This window comes from Falco biarmicus, chromosome 16 (genome assembly GCF_023638135.1).
Source record: "Falco biarmicus isolate bFalBia1 chromosome 16, bFalBia1.pri, whole genome shotgun sequence".
Taxonomy (NCBI): domain Eukaryota; kingdom Metazoa; phylum Chordata; class Aves; order Falconiformes; family Falconidae; genus Falco; species Falco biarmicus.
In genome coordinates, this window is record NC_079303.1 from 4,329,871 (window position 1) to 4,349,658 (window position 19,788).

The window sequence follows — 19,788 nt, forward strand, 5'->3', positions numbered from 1 at the left end:
GCTTGCTAAACAACATCTGTGTGTTTGCACTATTTAAAAAAAGGCATGTATCACGACATTGATGATAAGTTTTTGTGTCCTGAGTGTAATAAATTGTAATTAAATTCAGCGCATTCTATGATAACATAGGTTTATTTTTTCATTTGTACGGCATTTTGGGGAAAACCTTTCAAGTAAAGGCCTGTTAACTGTTAAGCAGCCTGTCACCTTCTGTGTGTCCGTTTTCCGGGTGGGAGAGACCTCCCGTCCCTCCCGGGATATGTCTGCCTTGTAGCTGGGAGGGGAGGCTGGAGCCACGTAAGTGTTTGCAAACAGCAGGGGAAGTGCTTAGGCTTCATCTTCTGAGCCAGCTTAAAAAAAGCACTTGCAGGGTTTGGTTTTAAGCTGGTTCCCCAGTCCCACCGCCACCAACAGCTGTAGCCACTCCAGGTTCCCAGGAGGGGCAACCGCTGCATCATTTACTTGCGGTAGCGCCAGGAGGTTAATTCGCCCTTCTCCAACTGGTTTTAAGGCTGTTTGCTTTGCCTGCAGGATGGAAGCGGCCCTGGCGAAGGCAGCAGGCAGCCGCTGCACCCCGGCATTCAGAGCTCCCCGGGCAGACACCTCACTAGAGGGCACCCAGCGGCCGTGCATGGCGTGGAGCGGGGTGCTGGCGTTCCTTTGCAGCTCTCCCCTTGTCTCCAAGCTGTACAGACCCAGCCGGTGCTGGTGGCACAAATAGGTTGTGCTGAGGGACACGGGGGTTTGGCTTTCACTGATTTGCCTCCTGGTTTACAGCGCTGGTGTAGACCGGCAGGCTGCACATGAGCAGGAGGAAGACAGATGAGCACAGTCTCCTCTTTTGTGTTGTAAACTAGCCCCACGTATGCCCAGCGGTGATTTGTCACTAGTTGCTTGCCAAGGAGGAGATGCTGCTTCATAACGAGGAGCATCTCAGTCGTTTTGTAGGAAAACAGTAAAACTCCACCTGCGGCGTTGGAACGGAACTGGAGCTGGTTCCCCCATCCCCGACACGACGATACCTGCTGCCAGAGGGCAGAGTTGGTTGTATTTATTGTCCTGCCCCAGCTTGTCCCCTGCCTGTGTTTCTGTGAGCAGCTTTAGGTAGGGCTGATGGCCAGGATCACCTGTTGGCAGGCAGCTGGGTTGCACCCAGCAGCCGTTTCCATTCTGTCCTGCAGCAGCTGTAAGAGCAGCAATTAGACTTGTTGGTAACCTCTGCCAATCTTAAGCCTGCAGGGAAGTTTCTGGGTCTGCCCCGACAGTCCTTTGTCTGTCTAACCTTTCCTTGCACCCTGCCCACAAAACCAGCCTGGCTCAAACTGCTCCAAAGCACAGCATGAAGTAGAACATCTGCGTCCGTCCTGTTTGCCAGGGGCTGTGTTGTGCTGGTGAGATCTGCCACCCTCCCTCTGCCCACCCTGGGCCAGCAGCAGGCAAAAATCAATCCTCCCCAGCTGTAACAGCAGCAAAGTGGAGTTGTTCACCTCTGGGTTTGACTTCTTAGCAGGAGAGGCTGGCCAGATGCATGCTGAAAGGAGATGGTTCTTCATCTCTATGGGAAGCGACAGCATTTCATCTTCCTCAGAGGTGCAACCACGTTGTATTTCTGGGAGGAAAGAAATACGGTTCCGTATCTTTTTTTGCTGTAGCCTGTCGAGTAGTCAGAGCTTGGTATTCCAACCCTGTTCAGCTTCTGCCCTCTGAAGTCTCTCTACCTCACCATGCCTCTTTTTCCTCATCTTTTGTAGGAAAGTGACTATTTTGGGGCAGGGTTTGCAGCACTCCCAGACTCCCTTAAGCAGTTGCAGGTCTGTGCAGGAGCAGCCTCTCAAACCTGTGCTCTTCAGTCTGTTGCCTGGGAGCCGGCAGCGCTTCTTCCTCCTCTGCCTTGGGGTAACAGGCTGAAAATAAACAGCCTCGCTTCATCCAGACACCTTCCCCAGAACTGTCAGTGATGCAGACATCAACATCAGGAAAAACAAGAGCTCTCTGAAACTCAGTCTGGTGTGAGCCACGCTGCTGCTGTCCCAGCCACCAGCACAGGCTGGGAGACCCCCCCTCAGGGGTCTGTCTGGGGTCTCCAGCTGGAGCTTGCTGGGGTGAGGAGGCAGGTGGTGCAAAACCTCGCCAGCAAAGCAGGCTCAGCACCGCAGGCGTGAGCTGCCAGTGCACAAAACCCAGGCTGGTTTTAAGAAAAAATGCAGCTTTTTCTTCTAGCAGCTAAAGGCTCGTTAATTTGAGGATTGAAATGTCTGCACAAGTGGCAACTGGCATCGCTGTCCCAGCGGCTGGTCCGAACGGGGATTAAAAGGAACCAGCGAGAGACCCCGGGGTCTGGGGAAGCAGAGGGAAGCGCTGCAGGGGCTGAGCCATCTCCTGCACAAGGGATGGGGCTCTTGGATCTGCACGTACCTTTTCTTTCTGGAAAGCCGGACCAGCCTCTCTGCGCTTTGCCTTTACAGCCAGTTAATGAGATAGTGGTGCTGTGCCTCCGAGAGGAGCAGAGCCCCGGTGCCCACCGAGGACTTGCACTTTCCCTACACAGCACCGGAGACACCCCTGTACTGCAGCATCCTCTAGTTTAACCGGTGGCAAATCAGGCTTATTTACTGGTGTGATTTAGTGGGTTGCTTTAAATGGCATGTAAATGTTTGCATACCGCTTTGAGCGTGGGAGCAGCTTTACAAGTGCTAGCTATTGTTATTTTGCTTTAGAAACCATGTTCTTAAAATCAATACCAGAAAGAAGAATGCCTGAGCGAGCTAGTTGACTTGCTACGATACTCTTATTATTGCCATTAGCAAAAAAGATCGTAACCCACGCTGACACAGCCCTTCCAGCGCTGGGTGTTGCTCCCCTTCAGTATAAAGCAACGCTTGCTTCGTCATGGGAGAGCACCCTTAACTCTGACCCTTGCTTGAAAAACTCTTTTCTGCTTATACTCGGAAAATACAACATGTTGCAGTCAGGCCTTTAGACTGTAAAATAAGAGGGGAAAAAAAAAAAAAAACCAAAACAACGGAATGCACAGAGAATACATTGCTTCTGAATGCAGAAGTCTGTGAATATTTTGGCGCCGATCAGCCGTGCTACGAGCGCGGGCTGTGCGTCGTGTGGGCAGAGCAGGCTCTCCGTCACCCCTGTGCAATTTGAATTCTCTGGGTTGATAGTGGAAACGTGTAGGTATCCTCCCTGGACCCGATTCTGTCCTGCTGGCTCTCCAGATGCTTTGGGGTTTATCCCGAAGCGGGGCCGGCACTGGGTACCCGCTGTCCTTGGAGGGATGGGCACAGCCTTGCTCACCCGCTCCTGCCTCCAGCCCACCGAGCTCCACCAGCCGCTGCAAGGGGTGTTTCTCCCGCACGGTGCTGAGCTGAGGGCAGACTCTCGTTTTTGGGTTTCCCTTTCTTTTTTCTTACCACCTGCCCTTGCTGGAGTCCAGGTGCAGCCCTCGGCGGTCCACGGGTGCCAGGGTGGAAAGCTGGTGCCTGCCCCGGCTGCTCGCAGTGCTCCCCGCAAGCCGTGCTCAGCCGCCTGGAGGAACCGGTATTCCTGCCTTTGCTGGAAGGGGATTTTTTATTTATCTCCTTGGTGACTTTATGTGGATTTAATGTTCTATAGGTGCCACCTTCATCTGTCTTCTCCCCCCTTTTCTTTAACCTTGTTTGTGTAATTACTGTGCCCAAATTAAATATTTACTGTTTTCTCTGTACTGGTGAGCCTCCCAGTTCCCTTCCACTTTCAATTAAACATTTACTAGGTGGGCATCAGCGCTTCTGCAAGGCCAACAAACCAGCCCCCCTCGTTAGGTTTTTTAAGTGCTTGTTATTATCGTTCAGCAGAGCACACCGTAAGTTAAACCTAAACCCCGGCGGCACACGCACGCTCACCCCGCAGCGCCGGGCTGCGGCTGGATGGGCGAACACGTGTGTTTGGGGGGCTCTGGCTGCCCCCAGGGTGCTGGATGGGGTGGGCTGGGGACAGTCCTGCGACAGGGACACGGTGATGCTGGGCTGGGCATCGCTCCCACTGCAGCTGGGAGAGATGGAGGGCAGCAGCCTGCCCAGGCAGACCCGGTGTCCATCCTCAGGCCGTGCTGGCACAGGGCGCCTTCCTGCAAAACAGGCAGAAATGGGAATTTCTCATCACTCTGCTGTAATATTTATAATTAACTAACTTTTTAGATCAATATTTTATCGGGAAGGTTGCTGGGGTAATTCACGCTTCGAGCATCTTCCAAGTGAGGGAAGGCAAGGCTGTTCGGAATAATGAACTTTTTGCTAGTTACCTTTCATGAACCAATAAATCTTTAATGCTAGCTGGAAATTTAATAATGGAAATTTAGTCTGTGACCTCAAAACTTACAGAAAAAGGTGAGGGAAGCGGAGGGGGCTGAGCAGGAGGAGCAGCAGAGTGGCAGGCAGGAGCTCGGTGGCACAGCTGGCGAGGGAAGCCCAGCCCAGGTGGCTGTGGCAGTAGCGATGCTGGGGAAGGAGCTGGAGGACCTACAGCCCCACGCACGCACCGTGCTCAGCACCACCACGGTCACGCAGCTGCTGGGCAAGAGAGCCAGAGAACAGCGGGGTTTCCAGGCAAGCTGTTGAGCCCAGGGGTCGAGAGACACCATCAGCTCCTGGCCCTTCCTCAGCGGCAGGGCACTCTGCACTGCACGCTGCATTTTATTTCCGAGCAGGAGAGAAAATGCTTGTACCCCCACAAGACTTTTACCCCCCACCACCCTGGGCTTTTGGGGAAGAGCATCGCCAGCCTCCTCCACCCCAAAGCAGCCGGTTTTTTCCCCCCTGTTTGTCAGCAGCCGAGCGCGGCTGTCGGGGACCTGCATTATTTATCTGCTCAGTAACATTTACTGGGATCTAGTGTTTAATAACTGTCACTCCAATATATCTTTTCTTAATCCCCTCAGATCTGTTGCTGTGGCAATTTTAAATATTTATCAACGCCGTTTGTGTGTTCACTGTTAAGGTTGCAATTTTCTTGTAATTAAAGATTTACAAGACACTGCTCAAGATTTAGAAAGGATTGGCAAAGATCAAAGCTGTTTGGTATTCACACCAGACACCACCAGCTTGCAGGAGGTTTTCCCAGGACCCCAGTACACAGGTGATGCTGCAGACCTCCCCTTTCCATTTTGTTAGTTCTGCTGTTGCTTTTAGCAGTTTTTGCTGACTCTCCTTGCGGAGGTGGGAGCTTTTGCCCCCCCTCCACGTCTCCCCATATCTTGCTGACACAGCTGAGTCCCTGCCACAAAACCTGTATTCCTCAGGGCCTCATCCAGCCCTGGGGAGAGCCCCCCACCATCAGCTGCTTCAACTGGTTCCTGCACTTGCTGCCTGCTGCTGCCACCGCCGAGCTGGGCTCTGGCTCGTTATTCCCTATTAATATTCATTCCCCGTCACCGCGAGCCCTGCCTGCCTTTCCCCGCTCCCTTCCCATTTAGCCACATGCAAATCCCAAATCCATTCCCCTTCCCCCACCTAATCAAGATTTAACACGGTTCCAGGAGTGCTCGGGAGCAGCGAGGGTAGCGGGGTGCCCCACGCATCCCACTGGGAGCAGCCCCTGCGATGGGAGCAGGGTGAGCTGCTGCTTGCCCTGGGGTGGCCACAGCCTCCCACGCTGTCACTCGCTGTGGGGTCAGCCCCCCCCAGACACCCTAAAGTCCCACCCAGGTGTGCATCGCTTTCTTAATGAATTAGTTAAGCCTGTCTGGCACCAGCAGCACAAGCAGAGGCTGTGGCCAGCAGCAAGCACCCGTCTCACCAGCACACGAAGCATCTGTGGCCCATCGGCACTGCTGGTGTCTCCTGCGATGCTGCTGCGCATCCTCGAGTCCTTGCTCCTCCAGACCCCCTGCACCACGGAACAAATTCAAGCCACGGCAGCATCCCCTGCAGACGGCTCAGCCATCAGAAGAGCCAGTGCTGGGAAGGGAGCTGGGCTTCCCAAAATCCTGCCTGATGGAGAGGGAAGGCGAGAGGCTGCGAACAGCCAGGCTGTGCAAGCCGGCAGAGGAGCTAACTGCAAACCACCCCCCAGAGAGGCCAGCGCTCCTCTGGCTTCAGACAGCTCTAAACTAACCTCATGCCACCTCTCCTGCCCCGCTACTTTCCCATCAGCCTGATTTTAGCCTCAATTTCCCACTTGAACACAGCTGAATCCATTTACTGGGGCTGGCTGGGCTGCTCTAGCAGGGGGCAGGAGCTGCTTCAGCTCGGAAAGGCCGGAAAAGGCAACGGGAAGTAAATGAGCTGCAATCATTTCTCCTCTGTGACTCCTGCCTTTGCCTTTTCTTCCTTTTTTCAGTGACTCCTGGTTGTAAAGGCCAACGAAGTGCTTGTCTCCTGACCGCAGTGCGTGCTTGGAAGGGGAAAAGGGGCTGAAGTCCTTAAGTCACTGGGTGGCTCTGTGCCTCAGTTTCCCCACCTGTAGATCAATGATAAAGGCGGGAGGGGGAGAAGTGGCGAAGCATTTGGAAGGAGAGCTGCTTGCCAGGGAGATTGACAGGTAGATTTTCCTAAAGGTTTTGAAAGCTGCACCTGCTTCATCATAATGGCATCATGCATATGGATAACACCGCTGACATTTCCCAAGGAGGCTGGGTGTTTTAATTTAAATCATTCTTGAGGAAGTGCTGGGGAGAGGAGGAGAGGTCTGCTTTGATTCTGTAACGAACTAATAAATACATGCCTGTCATGCTCCTCCCGGAGCCAGAAAACCTTTGGTGCAGGCAGGCAGGCCGCCAGCCCAGCGAGAGGTGCCGAGGACGGGGCATCTCCACCGTGGGGCCCTCGGCAGGTGCAAGGGCTCTGCGAAAGAAGGACACGATGATGGAGCCGCTCCAAAAATCAGGTTTATTAGGTGCTTAAAATAGAGCTTGGCACGCAATGTTCTCGGTTGGTTTTGTCGAGAGAAGCTCAGTTGCATATGAGATCCACGATGCTGTTCGGACCGAGGAAGAGGAGGAGGGGTAGAGGGCAGAAGGAGCAGAAATTAGGACTTTTACTGCTATCCTCAAAGTGAAGGTAATAAATTTAAAAAAAACAAAACAAAAACAAACCAACAAACCCCAAATGAGAAATTAAACCTGACGAACAGCTAAAGGAGAGTGGTTTATGAGAGAGAAACCAGTGCCTGGGGGTGAGACCTGCTGGGACAGGCTGGAGGAGAAGCATTTCCCAAATGATCCTTTGACATCCCAGATGGATGGAGGGGGAGGACCAGGAGGTGATGGAGGCACCCCTGCTCGCCTCCCCCACCCGTTGGGACCCCCAGGGCTCAGCTGGCAGCAGCCAGGAGGGTTGGTGGGTGTTGGTGACGGTCTCTTGGGCTTGAGAAATTTGGAAGCCTCTTCACTAGAGCATCTCCTTGAGAGCTGCATCCCTGCCTGGCACTCGGAAATGGAGATTGCTATCCCCTGGTACCAGCAGAGAATCGTTTCGGTTGAAAAAGACCTTTGAGATCATCAGGTCCAACCGTTAACCCAGCACTGCCAAGTCCATCACTAAAACATGTTGCTCAGCACCACATCTACGTGTTTTTTAAACACCTCCAGGGATGGTGATTCCACCACCTCCCTGGGCAGCCTGTTCCAACGCTTGACTACCCTTTCAGTGATGAAATTTTTCCTAATATCCAACCTAAACCTCCCCTGGTGCAACTGGAGGTTATTTCTTCCTGTCCTGAAAGCTGCTTCAGTGGTTAATTCCTTCTGCTGCTTAAAAAAACCCTCCACATCTTGTTTTTGAGTTGCCCTGACTCTCGCCATGATTAAAGATTAAAGAGCTCTCTGGTCGAGAGCGTCCTGGGTCAGATGCTTTCCCCCTTTCTGAAGCATCTCTACCTCCTGCCACATCCTTGCTTTCTGAGTAGGGAGGCGAGACCCTGCAGGATGAGCCTGCTTTGGCACCTGGGGAGCTGCTGCCCGTTGAAGGGAACTTTAAGATGCAAGTAGATTTCGCCGCGCCTAAAAAGCCCCATTCCCGCTGCCTGGCACCCCAAAATAACCCTGGTGCGCGCTAGCAAATCCTCCCCAGGTGCCGAATTCAGCTGCCAGGCAGAGGACAAGCTGCAAGTCCCAATCACCAGCCCTGTAAAACCTTGTAGCTGCTGTAATTCACCCAGTGAGGTTCATTTTTGGCTGGATCCCTGCTGATGAGGAGCGTGAGCATCGCTTCCCTGTGCGGGGGGCTCGGTGCTGCGGGGAGGGGGCAGCCGGGGCTGCTCCCCCAGCCAACCGTGCTGGGAGCTGCAGGGCACCCAGGGTGGAAGGGTGCTGTGGGGGGGATGTGAGGTGCTTGGCTCTGTCCTGCCTCCTCCAGCGAGGGCTGGCGTTAATTCAGGGTCTCTGAGCAGATGGGACCTTGTCCCCCCGGGTGACAGGGGACGGTGCTGGTGAGGCTCTGCCCGCAGCTGCTCCAGCTCCACCTGCCCCATCCAGGCTTGGGCACAGGGGGACAGGGAACAGTTTACGGAGCATTTCTGCCCATGAAAAGCTGGTTGGTGCTTTAATAATAAATAACAACAACAATAAATAGTGTATGAGGCATCTATGGTGCTCTCAGCTGATGTCCTCGGAGGAAGGGAGGGAATAGTTCACAGCAAAGCTCCTGTTTTGGGGCACTGGGGGGGTGATTCAGCCACCCCCGTTCCCGTGGGGACCCTGGGCTGGAGCACCCACCCGGGGACACTCCATGCCGGGGACCCACTGGAACACAAGTCCTGCAGCGGTGGGTGCCTCCCTCTGAACGCACTGCAGAGAGCTCCTCGGGTCGCTCCTGGTTTCAAAGGAGATCGAATTAATTGGATGTATCTTGCATTTTAATCCCTGGTTTGCCGGCATTGCTTTTAGATGAGAGCCGGCAATTCAGGCAGCGGCTGAACCTTCACCTCCCGTCCCAGCGTGGCGGCAGCAGCCGCGATAACCGTGATCAAAGAGGCTTTTTCTCTACACCTAGAAAATTACAGCCTTAAGGGGCTCGGTCCTTGCTTTCTTCGGGAACCGAGGATGGTTTTCGCAGGGAGCGGGATGGGAGAGGGGATGGGAGAAGCAGGTGCTGCCCAGGGCTCAGCCCGCACGTTGCAGGGACGAGCAGGATTAAATCAGGGATGCATTTACACCTGGGAAATTTCTCAGCAACTATTTCCATATGTTCCAGCACCAATTTAGCTGAACCACAGGGAATATATTTTGCATTTACGTTTCCCTGCTGTACAAAAGGCAGAGGAGAAAGGCTGTCTCTGGCCCTGAGTCTGCAAACACTGACGGCTGCACACCTGAGCACAGCTCTGCAGCCAAATATTTAAAGCAGATCATGCCTCTAATTCAACAAAGTATTTAAGCCTGCACTTAACTTTCAGCTTGTGCTTAGGGCCTCTGGAGAGCTCGCCGGGTCCTGAACACATGCTGAAGCGCTTTGGTGAGTGGTGGTGGTGTGCTGAGCGGGGACCGGGGAGAGCCATTACCCTCCGAAATAATTACCCGGTGAAGGCGCAGAAGCCGTTTCGCGTGCCTGGCTGAGCACGGAGCTTATCCAGCGGGGAACCATCTCGCTTTGGCTGGAAGATGAATGAGAAGTTCAAACAGCTTTTTACTGTGTCAAGGTTTTCTGGTCCCTTCAAAGCCCCATGCATGCAGCAATTGCGCTGGCACAAGCGGCTTTGCCCAGGCGGGTACCACATCGGCACGGAGATGCTACCTCCTGGGGTACCAGCACCCCATCACTCCCAGCAACCCACCAGGTCTGGCTGGGATGGGTTTTTTTCTTGGTTTTTCCCATGGAAGGACCCCCAAGCGAGGGGCCAGCCAGGCTCTGCGTGCACCCGTGCCCACAGCACCGGCTGCGCTGGGCTCTCTCAGGGCCACGTGTGGGTTGGTAAAGGCACGTTTCATTTAGGGTTGCAGTTAAACCGACCCCAAAGTCCTTACCTTTGATAAGCAGGGATTAGGTTTAGGCCCAAGCAAAGGGATGGCTTGTTCACGTTTACCAGGGAGGGGAACATCACCGGCAGCATCGGTGCCCATGGAATGGGAGGGGAAGGGCTCCTTCAGGCTCACTGACTTGGGGTCGCTCGGTCTGGCACAGCTCAGGCGGCACTGGGGCTGCCCACTGGTCCCTTTCATTTGCAATTTTAATTGCTTATCAGGAAAGGAAGCAGCAACAGCCCAGGAGAGCAGGTTTTGCATCCCCCCCTTTGCATAGACAGCAATGCACAGGGTGTGGGCAGGGCCCCCCCAGTCCCTCCTGCATCTGGAGCAAGGGGATCCTACCACGAAGCCCTCCAGCTGCACACCAGTATACAAGGATGTCTTTTTTTTTTTCCTCTTTTTTTTTTCCTTTTTTTGTACAAAACCAGAAAAGCAAGAACTTCTTCCCCCCCCCCTTTTCTTCCCATTTTTTCCTCTATTTTTTCCCCCTTTTTTAACATTATCCACAAAAGTTTACAAAATAGCCTTGAGATTACACCTGCGGGATACAGGATCCAATCAACTCTGGCAGAAGCTGGCCAGCCCTGCAGGGATGCCAATTAGGGGATGCATCACCATCGTCATTTCTGTTTCTTTTGCCCAAAGTCCCCTCCTTTCCCCTCTGCTTCCCTCTGTCTGATGGCAGCGAGCAAACGACAGGGCAGCGGGAAGGTGCTGGGGCTGGATTTGTGGCTCATTATCTGAATGCTCAAAAAAAAAAAACCAAACCCAACAAAAACCCAAACAACAAAAAAGAACATGTATCCCAAAGGAAAAGGCTTTTTTTTTGTATTTCCCAAACAGGGACTGTCCAGCAAAGGAGCTGACACTGTTGGGGTGTCTCGTGGTGCCAGGGGGATGCGGGGAAGAGGTGATCATCTGTATGGCTCTTCAACCGTTCTGGGCATCGTCCCCCTCGGGCTCGGGCTCCTCTGAGCCCTCCCGGCTGCCCAGCGGGTGCTTTCGGGAGCCATGCACAGATCCGGACCCTATCCATGGATCCAGACCCTGCCAGGACCACGACGGCGCTCTGCAAGCCCCGTGGCCACATCTGCTCCTCTCCATCTGCCACGCTGCTTCGACTCTCGGTCAAGTCCATGAAATTCTTTTTCTTCTTTGTTTGTTTTTTGTTCAGTTTTGTAGTTTAGTTATTTTTTTGGTAAAAAATAGTTTCTCCCTCCCCACCCCCAAACCACTGCACCCCACAGTCAGCCCTACCACTGCATCAGCCTTCAGCAGTCCAGGGGGGCTGCTTGCACCTCCACAGCCAGGAGCTGCCCCCCACGTTGTCCCCGAGCCCAGGGCTGGGCGAGGGGGGGATAGACCACACGCACGGCCGTGGCACCCCGGAGCAGCTCCCCGGCCCTCCTGGGCTCTGCCCCAGCACCGTAGCGAGCTACGAGGCTGGCAGCAAGGAGCAGGAGGCAGAGGACCAGCATGGTCAGGAGGCTCTGCCTGCCCTCCAGGAGCCAGTAGCGGTGAGCAGCCTCTTTAGTCCTGGTGTTCACACAAGCCACCTTGGCCTGCAAGTCTACAAAGGCCACGTGGAGGCAAGCCCAGTAGTCCGTGTCCTGGTGGAGCCGGGTGATGTTGTACGTGTGGGTCCCCATGGGGATCCGGGCCATGTTGGTCATGTCCAGGTTGGAGCTGAGCAAGAAGCTGGACCAGGTGAGGTTGGAGGAGATGGTGTTGAGATGTGGCTTCCAGGCAACCAGGATGTGGTAAGCCTGGACATCCACCACCACCAGCTCCAGGCTGTCCTCGCTGAGTGGGAAGGAGTGGTTGACCGTCACGCTGACACTCTTGGTGTCTGCCCCGAGGAGGTTGTGAGCCACGCAGGTGTACAGCCCGGCCTCCTGAGCCGAGATCCCATGAATCTCCAGCGTCCCTTCAGGGTGCACCTTGTACCACCCATCTTCCGCGTAGGGGATCAGCTTCACCCCCGCAGGGGTCACCCAGTAGATCTCCGGGTCTGGCTCCGCCAGAGCTCGGCAATGCAAGGAGACATTGTCACCATCTGCCACCTCTAAGTGGGAGGGGAAGCTCTTGGTGGAGATGAGGGGCAGGCACTGGTCCGTCATCTCCCGGAAGGGGACATCCCGAATGTGCCTCCTCTTGAGGTCAGGGGGCTCGGCGCACAGCGTGGACTGGGGTTCGATGAAGCGAATGTGGTTTTCCGTGCTGTTGACCCAGCGGATGACGCAGTCGCAGCGGATGGGGTTGCTGTGGATGCTGATCTCCTGCAGGTTGGGCAGGGACTCGACCGTCTGCTTATGCAAGGCACTTAGGGCGTTGTTGTTGAGCATGAGGGTTTCCAGTTGGGGAAGGTGGTGGAATGCGTTGGGGTGGATGAAGGACAGCTTGGGGTTGTTGGTCACGTCTAGCTTGGTCAGCTCAGGGAGGTTGATCAAGGCAAACTGGTCTATGGACACCAGCTCCTCCATGTTGTTGAGCCCCAGCTCTTTGAGGTGCAGCATGTTCGTGAAGTCGCTTTGCTTGACCCTCTGCAATGGGTTTTTGTTCAGATCCAGGAATTTGAGGCCAGGAACTTGCTGCAGTGCCCGCTTGGGGACATTCACAAGCTTGTTGTCATAGAAAGAGAGACTCTCCAGGCTCCGCAGCCCTTCCAGTGCATAGTCCGAGATCTCCCTCAGGTTCATCCCAGCCAAAACCAAACTCCGCAGGTTCGACAGGGGCCTGAAATTCATATCCAGGATCGCATCCACTCTGTTGCCTCCAATCATGAGGATCTCCAGGCTGGGGAGCATCTGGAACCAGCGGCTGTCGACCGTCCTCAGCAGGTTGGAGTTGAGGTGGAGGCGCAGCAGGCTGCTGAGGCCGGAGAAGGCGTGGGGAGCGATGCGGCGGAGCTGGTTGTGGTTCAGGTAGAGCTCCTGCAGGTTGCCCAGCCCAGGGAAGCTGCCATCGGGCAGCTCCGAAAGCTGGTTCTCCTCCAGGTGCAGGCTGAGCAGCTGGGGCATGCTCCTCAGGCCAAAGTCCCAGACATCGGAGAAGCTGTTCTGTGACAGGTCCAGCTCCGAGAGGTTTCTGAGATAGTCCAGCTCGCTCTGCTCAAGCCGGGCGATATTGTTGCTTTGCAAGAGCAGAGTCTGAGTCCCCTCCGGCAGGTCTTCGGGCACGGTGGAGATGAACAAGTCATTGCAGTCCACGGTGGCAGCCTCCCGGTACACGGAGCGGGGGGTGTACCACGGCCGGATCTGGCAGACACACTGCGGTGGGCATTTGACCTTCCAGGGCACGATGGGGATGGCGGTGGCGGCCACCACGCAGAGCAGAAGTGAGCTGGTTTGGAAGCGTCTCATTTTTGGCTGGTGGGACCAGCTTCTTGCCAGGCAGGAAAGGTTCACAGGGTGAATCCGGAGCAGGGCATGGGGTGACAGCCAGGTGGGGACAGCATCTGTGGGAGAAGATGCTCCATGCGAGCCCCTGGCACCGATCAGCCCCTGCTGCCGGCTGCCCTGCCTGGTCCCCCCTGCCGAGAGCACATAACACCCGTGACCAGGGCTGGCACCTTCAGTCAGAGCTTCGCCTTTTCTTCCTCCCCAAGTGGTTCATTTTTGTACTTGGCCGAGTCTTTCAGGTTCCTCCTCAAGGTCATTCCTGAAAGAGGCCAGACAACAGGTTGTGTCAGAGGAGACCTCATGCACGTGGTGAACAAGCATCGGTGAGAATAAGCAGGCTGGAGAGGGAAAGCCCCATGCTGAGGACCTCCAGCACCCTGCCCAGCCTCATGACAGACCAACACGTCCATTTAACCTGGTTTTACATCGATAGCATTAACTGTGCCCTCCCACCCCAAAGGTTTTGAGTGTAATTAGCTCACAGATGCTCTGCCCAGGATAACGAGCAAGCCCACGGACCAAAGGCTTTCCCCTGAGTGGAGCTCAACAGATGCTGGGAAGAAAAAGTCTCCATGGGGGCAACGTTCCCCCAGACTCTCAGGACTCTGCCTGCTGCCCATCACCCTCCCAGCACAAGCACCCCTCACCCCGGAGCTCCCAGCCCTATTTGCAGACCCCTAATGTGGTTTTCCTTGGTGGGCTTCTGGAAGAAACACGTCCCCAAGCCCAAACCTCTTCCCTAGCACCTCTAGCAGAAGCCCTGGAGGAGCGTGCGTGGGGACCGCAGGCTCCAAGCTCAGTTTGCTTCACACTGGGATGGAGTCTCAGACCCATCTTCCCCCTTTTATTTCTCTGCCAGGAAAGCAGTAAGGACACCCACCTCTGCACAAAACTTGGACCTTGAGGCCTGAAGTAGCCAAAAGGGGAGGGGCTGGTGGCCCAGAGGGCTGATGCTGGGCAGAAAGCCAAGCTTTTAGGGCAAGAGCAGTACACAAGCAAGCAGACACACACCCCCCCCCCCCCAAACTTCTCCTCCAGCATAAAGCCCCCTCCCCCCCCCCAGCTGCTTTTAAAGCACTGGCCCAAGGTGGGGGCAATTTCCTGGGGGCAGGAAACCCTGACTGGGCTCATTAGAAGCTCCTGGGGGGGTGCAGAAGCCCCTTAAGCCCCTCCATGCCGCATCTGACCCTGGCTTTGCCCCTTTGCCTTGCAGCTTTTCCAGGGAAGGGGGGTTGGGGGTCCTCAGCGGGGTGTTCAGCGAGGGGCTGAGTGAGCCCCCCAGCACCTCCCTGCCCCTCTCTCGATCTGGCCACGGGGTTTGGAGGAACCAGAGCTGGCTACCGCCCCACCCTTGATTTTTTTAATTTGCTACAGCTCTCCTGACCCACACTGACACAAACCAAACCGAGCCCCAAAGCTTCTCCCCATTTTAAAAGCCTCTCACACAGCAGGAAAACCATTTAAAAACAGCCAGAGTGGGAAAAGAAAGCTTTTCTCCAAGCAGCTTTTACTTTATCACCCTCTTGTCCTCCCTGTAAAGGGCTTCCAAGCAAAGTTTATTCAGCACCGACTCATCCAAGCCTTGCGCCAGAATTGATCCCGCATGCTTCCCTTCTTGCCTGCTGTGAGGGCACTGGCTTTTAAACCATCTCCCGGAGAAACAGCATTAAAGAAGGGGCAGGCTGTATTGATTTCTGCATCCTTCTGATGGACCCACATCTTTCTTTTTAAGTGCACAGGCATTTCTGTGACTATAAATCTCTCCAGCCATTAAAATATTATAGAACCTTTTCTCCTTAAAAAAATAATATGGAGGAAGGTGGGTTTTGATTTTTTTATTTTATTTATTTCCTTAAGGCTGTGAAGAAGAGCCCAGATGAAGCACCTTGTTCCAAACCTCATTTTACAGGGAAAGTTCCCGGCTCTGCTCTTGGGTGGTGTCTCACAGGGTTTGTGGCTGTAACCAGGTTTTATTACTTTTGCCCAGCGTGGGATGGGGTCGCAGCACTGGTGGCTGTGGAAAGTCTTGCAGGTAGCACGATGCCGTAACAGTCCAAGTGTTTGTATAAGTAATAGGATCAAAGCTTGTAGAAAAATGTCATTTTTTGCAAACTCTGGGTACTAAACTTCATCCCTCATGGTTTCAAATGGCACGGAGCAAACCCAACGGGGAGTGCATCGGTCGCGTGTGGTCCTGGCTGTGGGGTGTGAACCCCGGGGAGGACAGTCCTTGTGAGGGACCCCCCCTCTGCGGTGACAGCCCTGCTCCCTGGTGACAGCAGTGACACCCTGGGGGTCCTGCACTCTGAATTCCTGCAGGTCATCCAAGGGGGAGTGGGGAGATGGGGAAGGAGAGGTGCTGGTTTCTTTTTATCCATTACCAGAGTGAAGTCAGGCTCATTATTTCTTAATTAGGCACTGAAGCAGCCTGCAGGTAGCATGCAAACTCATTTAGCCTTTTATTGCGCTGCACCAGAGATGGATGGTGGGATGGACCAGGCAGTCCTGCAGCACCCATGACTATGGTTTTAATTCTATCCGTTTCAAAAGCCTCCCCCCGCAGAGCTGCATCCCGGCCAGCCTGGGGGGTGGGTGCAGGAGCCCAGGCTGCCGAGAGTTAGGGATGGGGGTCCCAGAACACCTGGACCTCGAGGGGCTCACCCAGGGGAACGGTGGGGTTGATCCCCCATGTGCAGCTTTGCAGCGATTCACGTGCACACCGAATCTCCCCGTATTCCCTAACTCCCACCCGCCCCATCCATCCACAACTCCCCAGCAGCAGCAAAGCACCAACTGTGCCCCAAAAGCCCTTGTTTTCCCCCCAGACAGACTCAGGGCACAGAGCATGGCAGGAAAGCAGAGGGACCCAGGATTTGAGGCTAACAAATAGAGAGATGAGGCTCGAGACGCAGCCGAGGTTGTGAAGCTAAGTGGTGTCTCCCAGGGAGCCCAGATTTCATCTGCTCTCCCAGACAGACTGATCTGCTGCCTTGCGGGCGGTGGGAGGATGCTGCCCGGGATAACGGGAGCCTCGCTGAAGCCAGGATGGGAAAGGGGCACAGCAAGGAGGAGCAGGGATGTGGCTTGCTGGAATCTGCCAGGGCCAGGTGGGGACCAGGACCCCCTCCATGGCCAGGCTGGGCTCCAGCGAGGGCACAGGTCCCACCTCCCCACCAGCTCCAGCAGCCCCTGGCTGCTATTTTAGGCTCTTCTTCGGCGTGGGCTGCGGTGCGGCGAGAGTGACAGCAGGGAGCTGGGTGACGTTTCTGCTCGGGGTTTGTTTTTTTTCTGAAAATGTAGAGCCATGGGGCTGAAACATTTGCTGCAGTGCCCTGGCACGCTGGGAAATGGAAAATACCCCCAGTTTCCTTTTCTGCCCCTGCAGGCCCCAAGCACGGTCCCCACACCGGGGATGCTACTGGTCTCTTCCATACTCTCCCAGCATTTACCCAGTTCCCTTGTCTCCGTAAGGCATTTCTGTGACTTCTGCCTTCAAGCCTGGATTTCTCCCAGGTACAAATGTCTATCTCCCCTGCCACACAGCTCTCTGCAAAGCGTGATTGCGAAGAAGCTGGAACCCCAGTCTGCCTTTGGTAAGGATTTTATCCAGAAATGGTCCCCGAGGAAAGGAAAGTGCCAGGGCCAGGCAGAGTGTCTGTGGCACTGCCCCATGTCATACGGACCTGAATTTGTCACAAGCCCACAACACTGTTGACAGTGTCACTTGCTGATGGGGGGGCTCAAGGAGTATCTTTCCATCCCAGCCAGGTGTGCTCAGGAATGGAGAGGGGGATACAATGGAGAAATATGGAAGGAAAAGGAATAAGAGGGAATGAAAGCACTACAAGGAGATAAAGAAGGAGGATCAGAGGTGAAAAGCAGAAGGAAAGGAACAAAGACCATCAGATGTGAGGCTGGAGGGGGAGGAAAGACAGGGAGCGCAAGAGAGATGGGGTGCGCAGTGCTGGGAGAGGGGAGCGCAGCTGCAGGAACAGGCAGCAGAAGCCCAAGGAAAGAGAAAAAAAAAATAGAAAAGCAATGAGAATGAGAATTGATGAGGCACAGAGAAGGGAAGAGTCTTTTCATCAGCAAGTTTGCTGGATGAAGCCAGGAGATAAATCACCCAGTGGAAGGAGCCTTGGTCTCAGTGCTTGCACCGGCTGCCTCTCTCCCTCTGTCATCTGTCTAATAGCCTGGCTTCGGGAGATAAATGGCTGCAGCTGAGCCCTGGGCTCTCCTGCCCTTCCCTCTCCTCTCCCTCACCACATCCAGAGGAGCCCGATGCTTCCCCCGGCGAGCTGCTGGGTGGGGAGGTGATGGACAGCCCCCACACCCCGAGGGGGACAGGGAGCACCCCGCAGGCTCCTGGGGTCCCTTGGGTGGGGAGAGCCAGGAGCGGGGCCACGCTCAGCTCCTCTCCACAGGCAGCAGCTGTCCCTCAGCGATGTCCCCAAGGGGTAGCAGGTTCCCTGCATCTTCCTGTGAGCTCCTGCCAGCCCCTGTCTTTTTTGGGTGATGGCTCTAAGCAAGCAGTGTGCTCAGCAGCCTGCAACATGGCCATCAGTCTCGAGGCTTTCCAGCGATGCTGCACTTCAGCAGCTGCTAAGCCTTCACGTCCCTGCCACCGGCCCTGCCAGCTCCCGGCGGAGGCAGATGAGAAGCGGCAGTCGGATGCTGTGGGAAAATCCTCCCCCCGCCTGCCCCCGCTGCCTTTTGCTCTTTTTGACGGCGTGATTCAGATCTGCAGCCAGCCCTCGGGAGAAGACGCCCAACCTTCATCCTGCCCAGGGTGGGAGGCTGGGAACGACCCCGGCATCGCGCCCTCCAGCCTTGCTGGGTTTGCAGCCGGAGACACGCACGTGCTGCTGGTCCTGCCTCTCTGCACGCTGACGCACCAGCACACCGAGCTGCACGGCCCTGCCGTACCCCCAGAAAAGGAATTTTTTGGCAGGTCACCTCGCCCAGCTCTCATCCCTGGCTCCTCTGGGCTCAGGACTTTCCATGGTGACACCCAACAAAGTTTGTCCCCTCAGACTGAGGTCACATCTCCCCTGCTTAAACCTTTGTGTAAAAGCTTCACTTTTATTTGTGATAAAACCAACAAGAATTAAATAGGGTTCTGTATCAATTACTCGTAAAACTTAGAAATAGGGTACTCTGCTGTTATCAGAAACACTCCTATATCACTTTTTTTATCTGGAAGGAGATGCTATCTTCAATCCTGCAGGGCTTTGCTGTAACAGCCAGTTTTACAAGGCTGGCTCTGGGGTCTTGCTGCCTTCAGGGCTGTCACCACCCCTCGCCCCAGAGCAGCCCTCCAACCCCCGCCCCCCCTCCCCCCCCCAGATAACAACTCCTCAGGACCTCCTGTTTTCGGCAGTGCTGAGCACCCACAGTGTGTCATATGTAATATGAAATAAAGGAGATATATATAATAGGAATTAAAGGCAGCTGGAGGCAGCTGCGTGCGGTTCCACACACCTAAATCCAGGCTGGGGGGAGAGAGGAGAGGGTCCGCGTGGACTCTGGGGTCCCAGCAGACCAGCCCTACTCCTGCCGCTGTCACGATGCCAGCTGGGAGCGTGGCTTATTTATGATATTTTTATAGCAGTAAAAGCCTTAGTGCAAATGCAAAACAAACCCTTTCCTCCCCCTGGGTATCTCGTGCCTTCTGGGAAGTGAGCACAGACGATGACACCGCAGGCACTTTGTGGATGCATCCAGCCTGGGCCAGCCGCTTGCTCTTCCCATGGACCTTGTACGCTGCCCGGGGTCCCCATCGCTGCCTGCCCCCACCACGCAGCGCAGGATCAGGCCAGCCTGAGCTAGATCTAAAAGTACAGTTACAGTATGGCAAAGACATCCCAAGGGATCATTAAATCGCACGCATTCTGGATTAGCCACTTATACAACTGTGATACTAATGGTATCTATTAGATAGCTGTTAATCTTGAATAAAAGTTTTTAATGATCCACTATTTAACATACAATAACTGACGTATTAAATCTCAGTTAAGCTGCGGAGGTCAAGTCATTATCTGGGGGCTAATGGTGGCAGGGATGATGCAAAGATGTAACTCTGGATGTCGGGAAAAGGAAATATATATTCAAGTGTTATATAGGCTCTTGAAAGGTTTTTGTGGTGTAGGGACCAGCTGGTTCCCTTGGGCACTACAGGGGATGAAGCAGCGATGGGGCGGCTCCGGGATGTGGGCTGAGCATCCCCACGTGCCTGGGGGCAGGGGGAGCCCCAGGACCCCCCATCCCCACAGTCTCTTCCCTGTTGCTTATGGGTTCCCAGGGCTTTTCTCCATTTACACCAGCAAGGGGAGGAAGCGGTAGGTGAGAACCAGCCCGGCAGCCGGACAGGTGCCTCTGCAGGCATCTTGAGTTTGCTGCAGCTGATACCGGGACAGAAAATGGCAGAAATCGCTGTGT

At 54.7% G+C, this 19,788-nt stretch overlaps 1 protein-coding gene across 1 annotated transcript in view; it reads right to left on the bottom strand.

The window, feature by feature from the left end:
* Nucleotides 1-19,788, bottom strand: part of LRRN2 (leucine rich repeat neuronal 2) — a 43,350-nt gene continuing 23,562 nt past the window's right edge. The window contains exon 2 of the mRNA XM_056361282.1: nt 1-13,609. Coding sequence (XP_056217257.1) covers nt 11,221-13,311 — 2,091 coding nt within the window. The 5' untranslated portion in view covers nt 13,312-13,609 and the 3' untranslated portion in view covers nt 1-11,220. The remainder of the gene's footprint in view (nt 13,610-19,788) is intronic.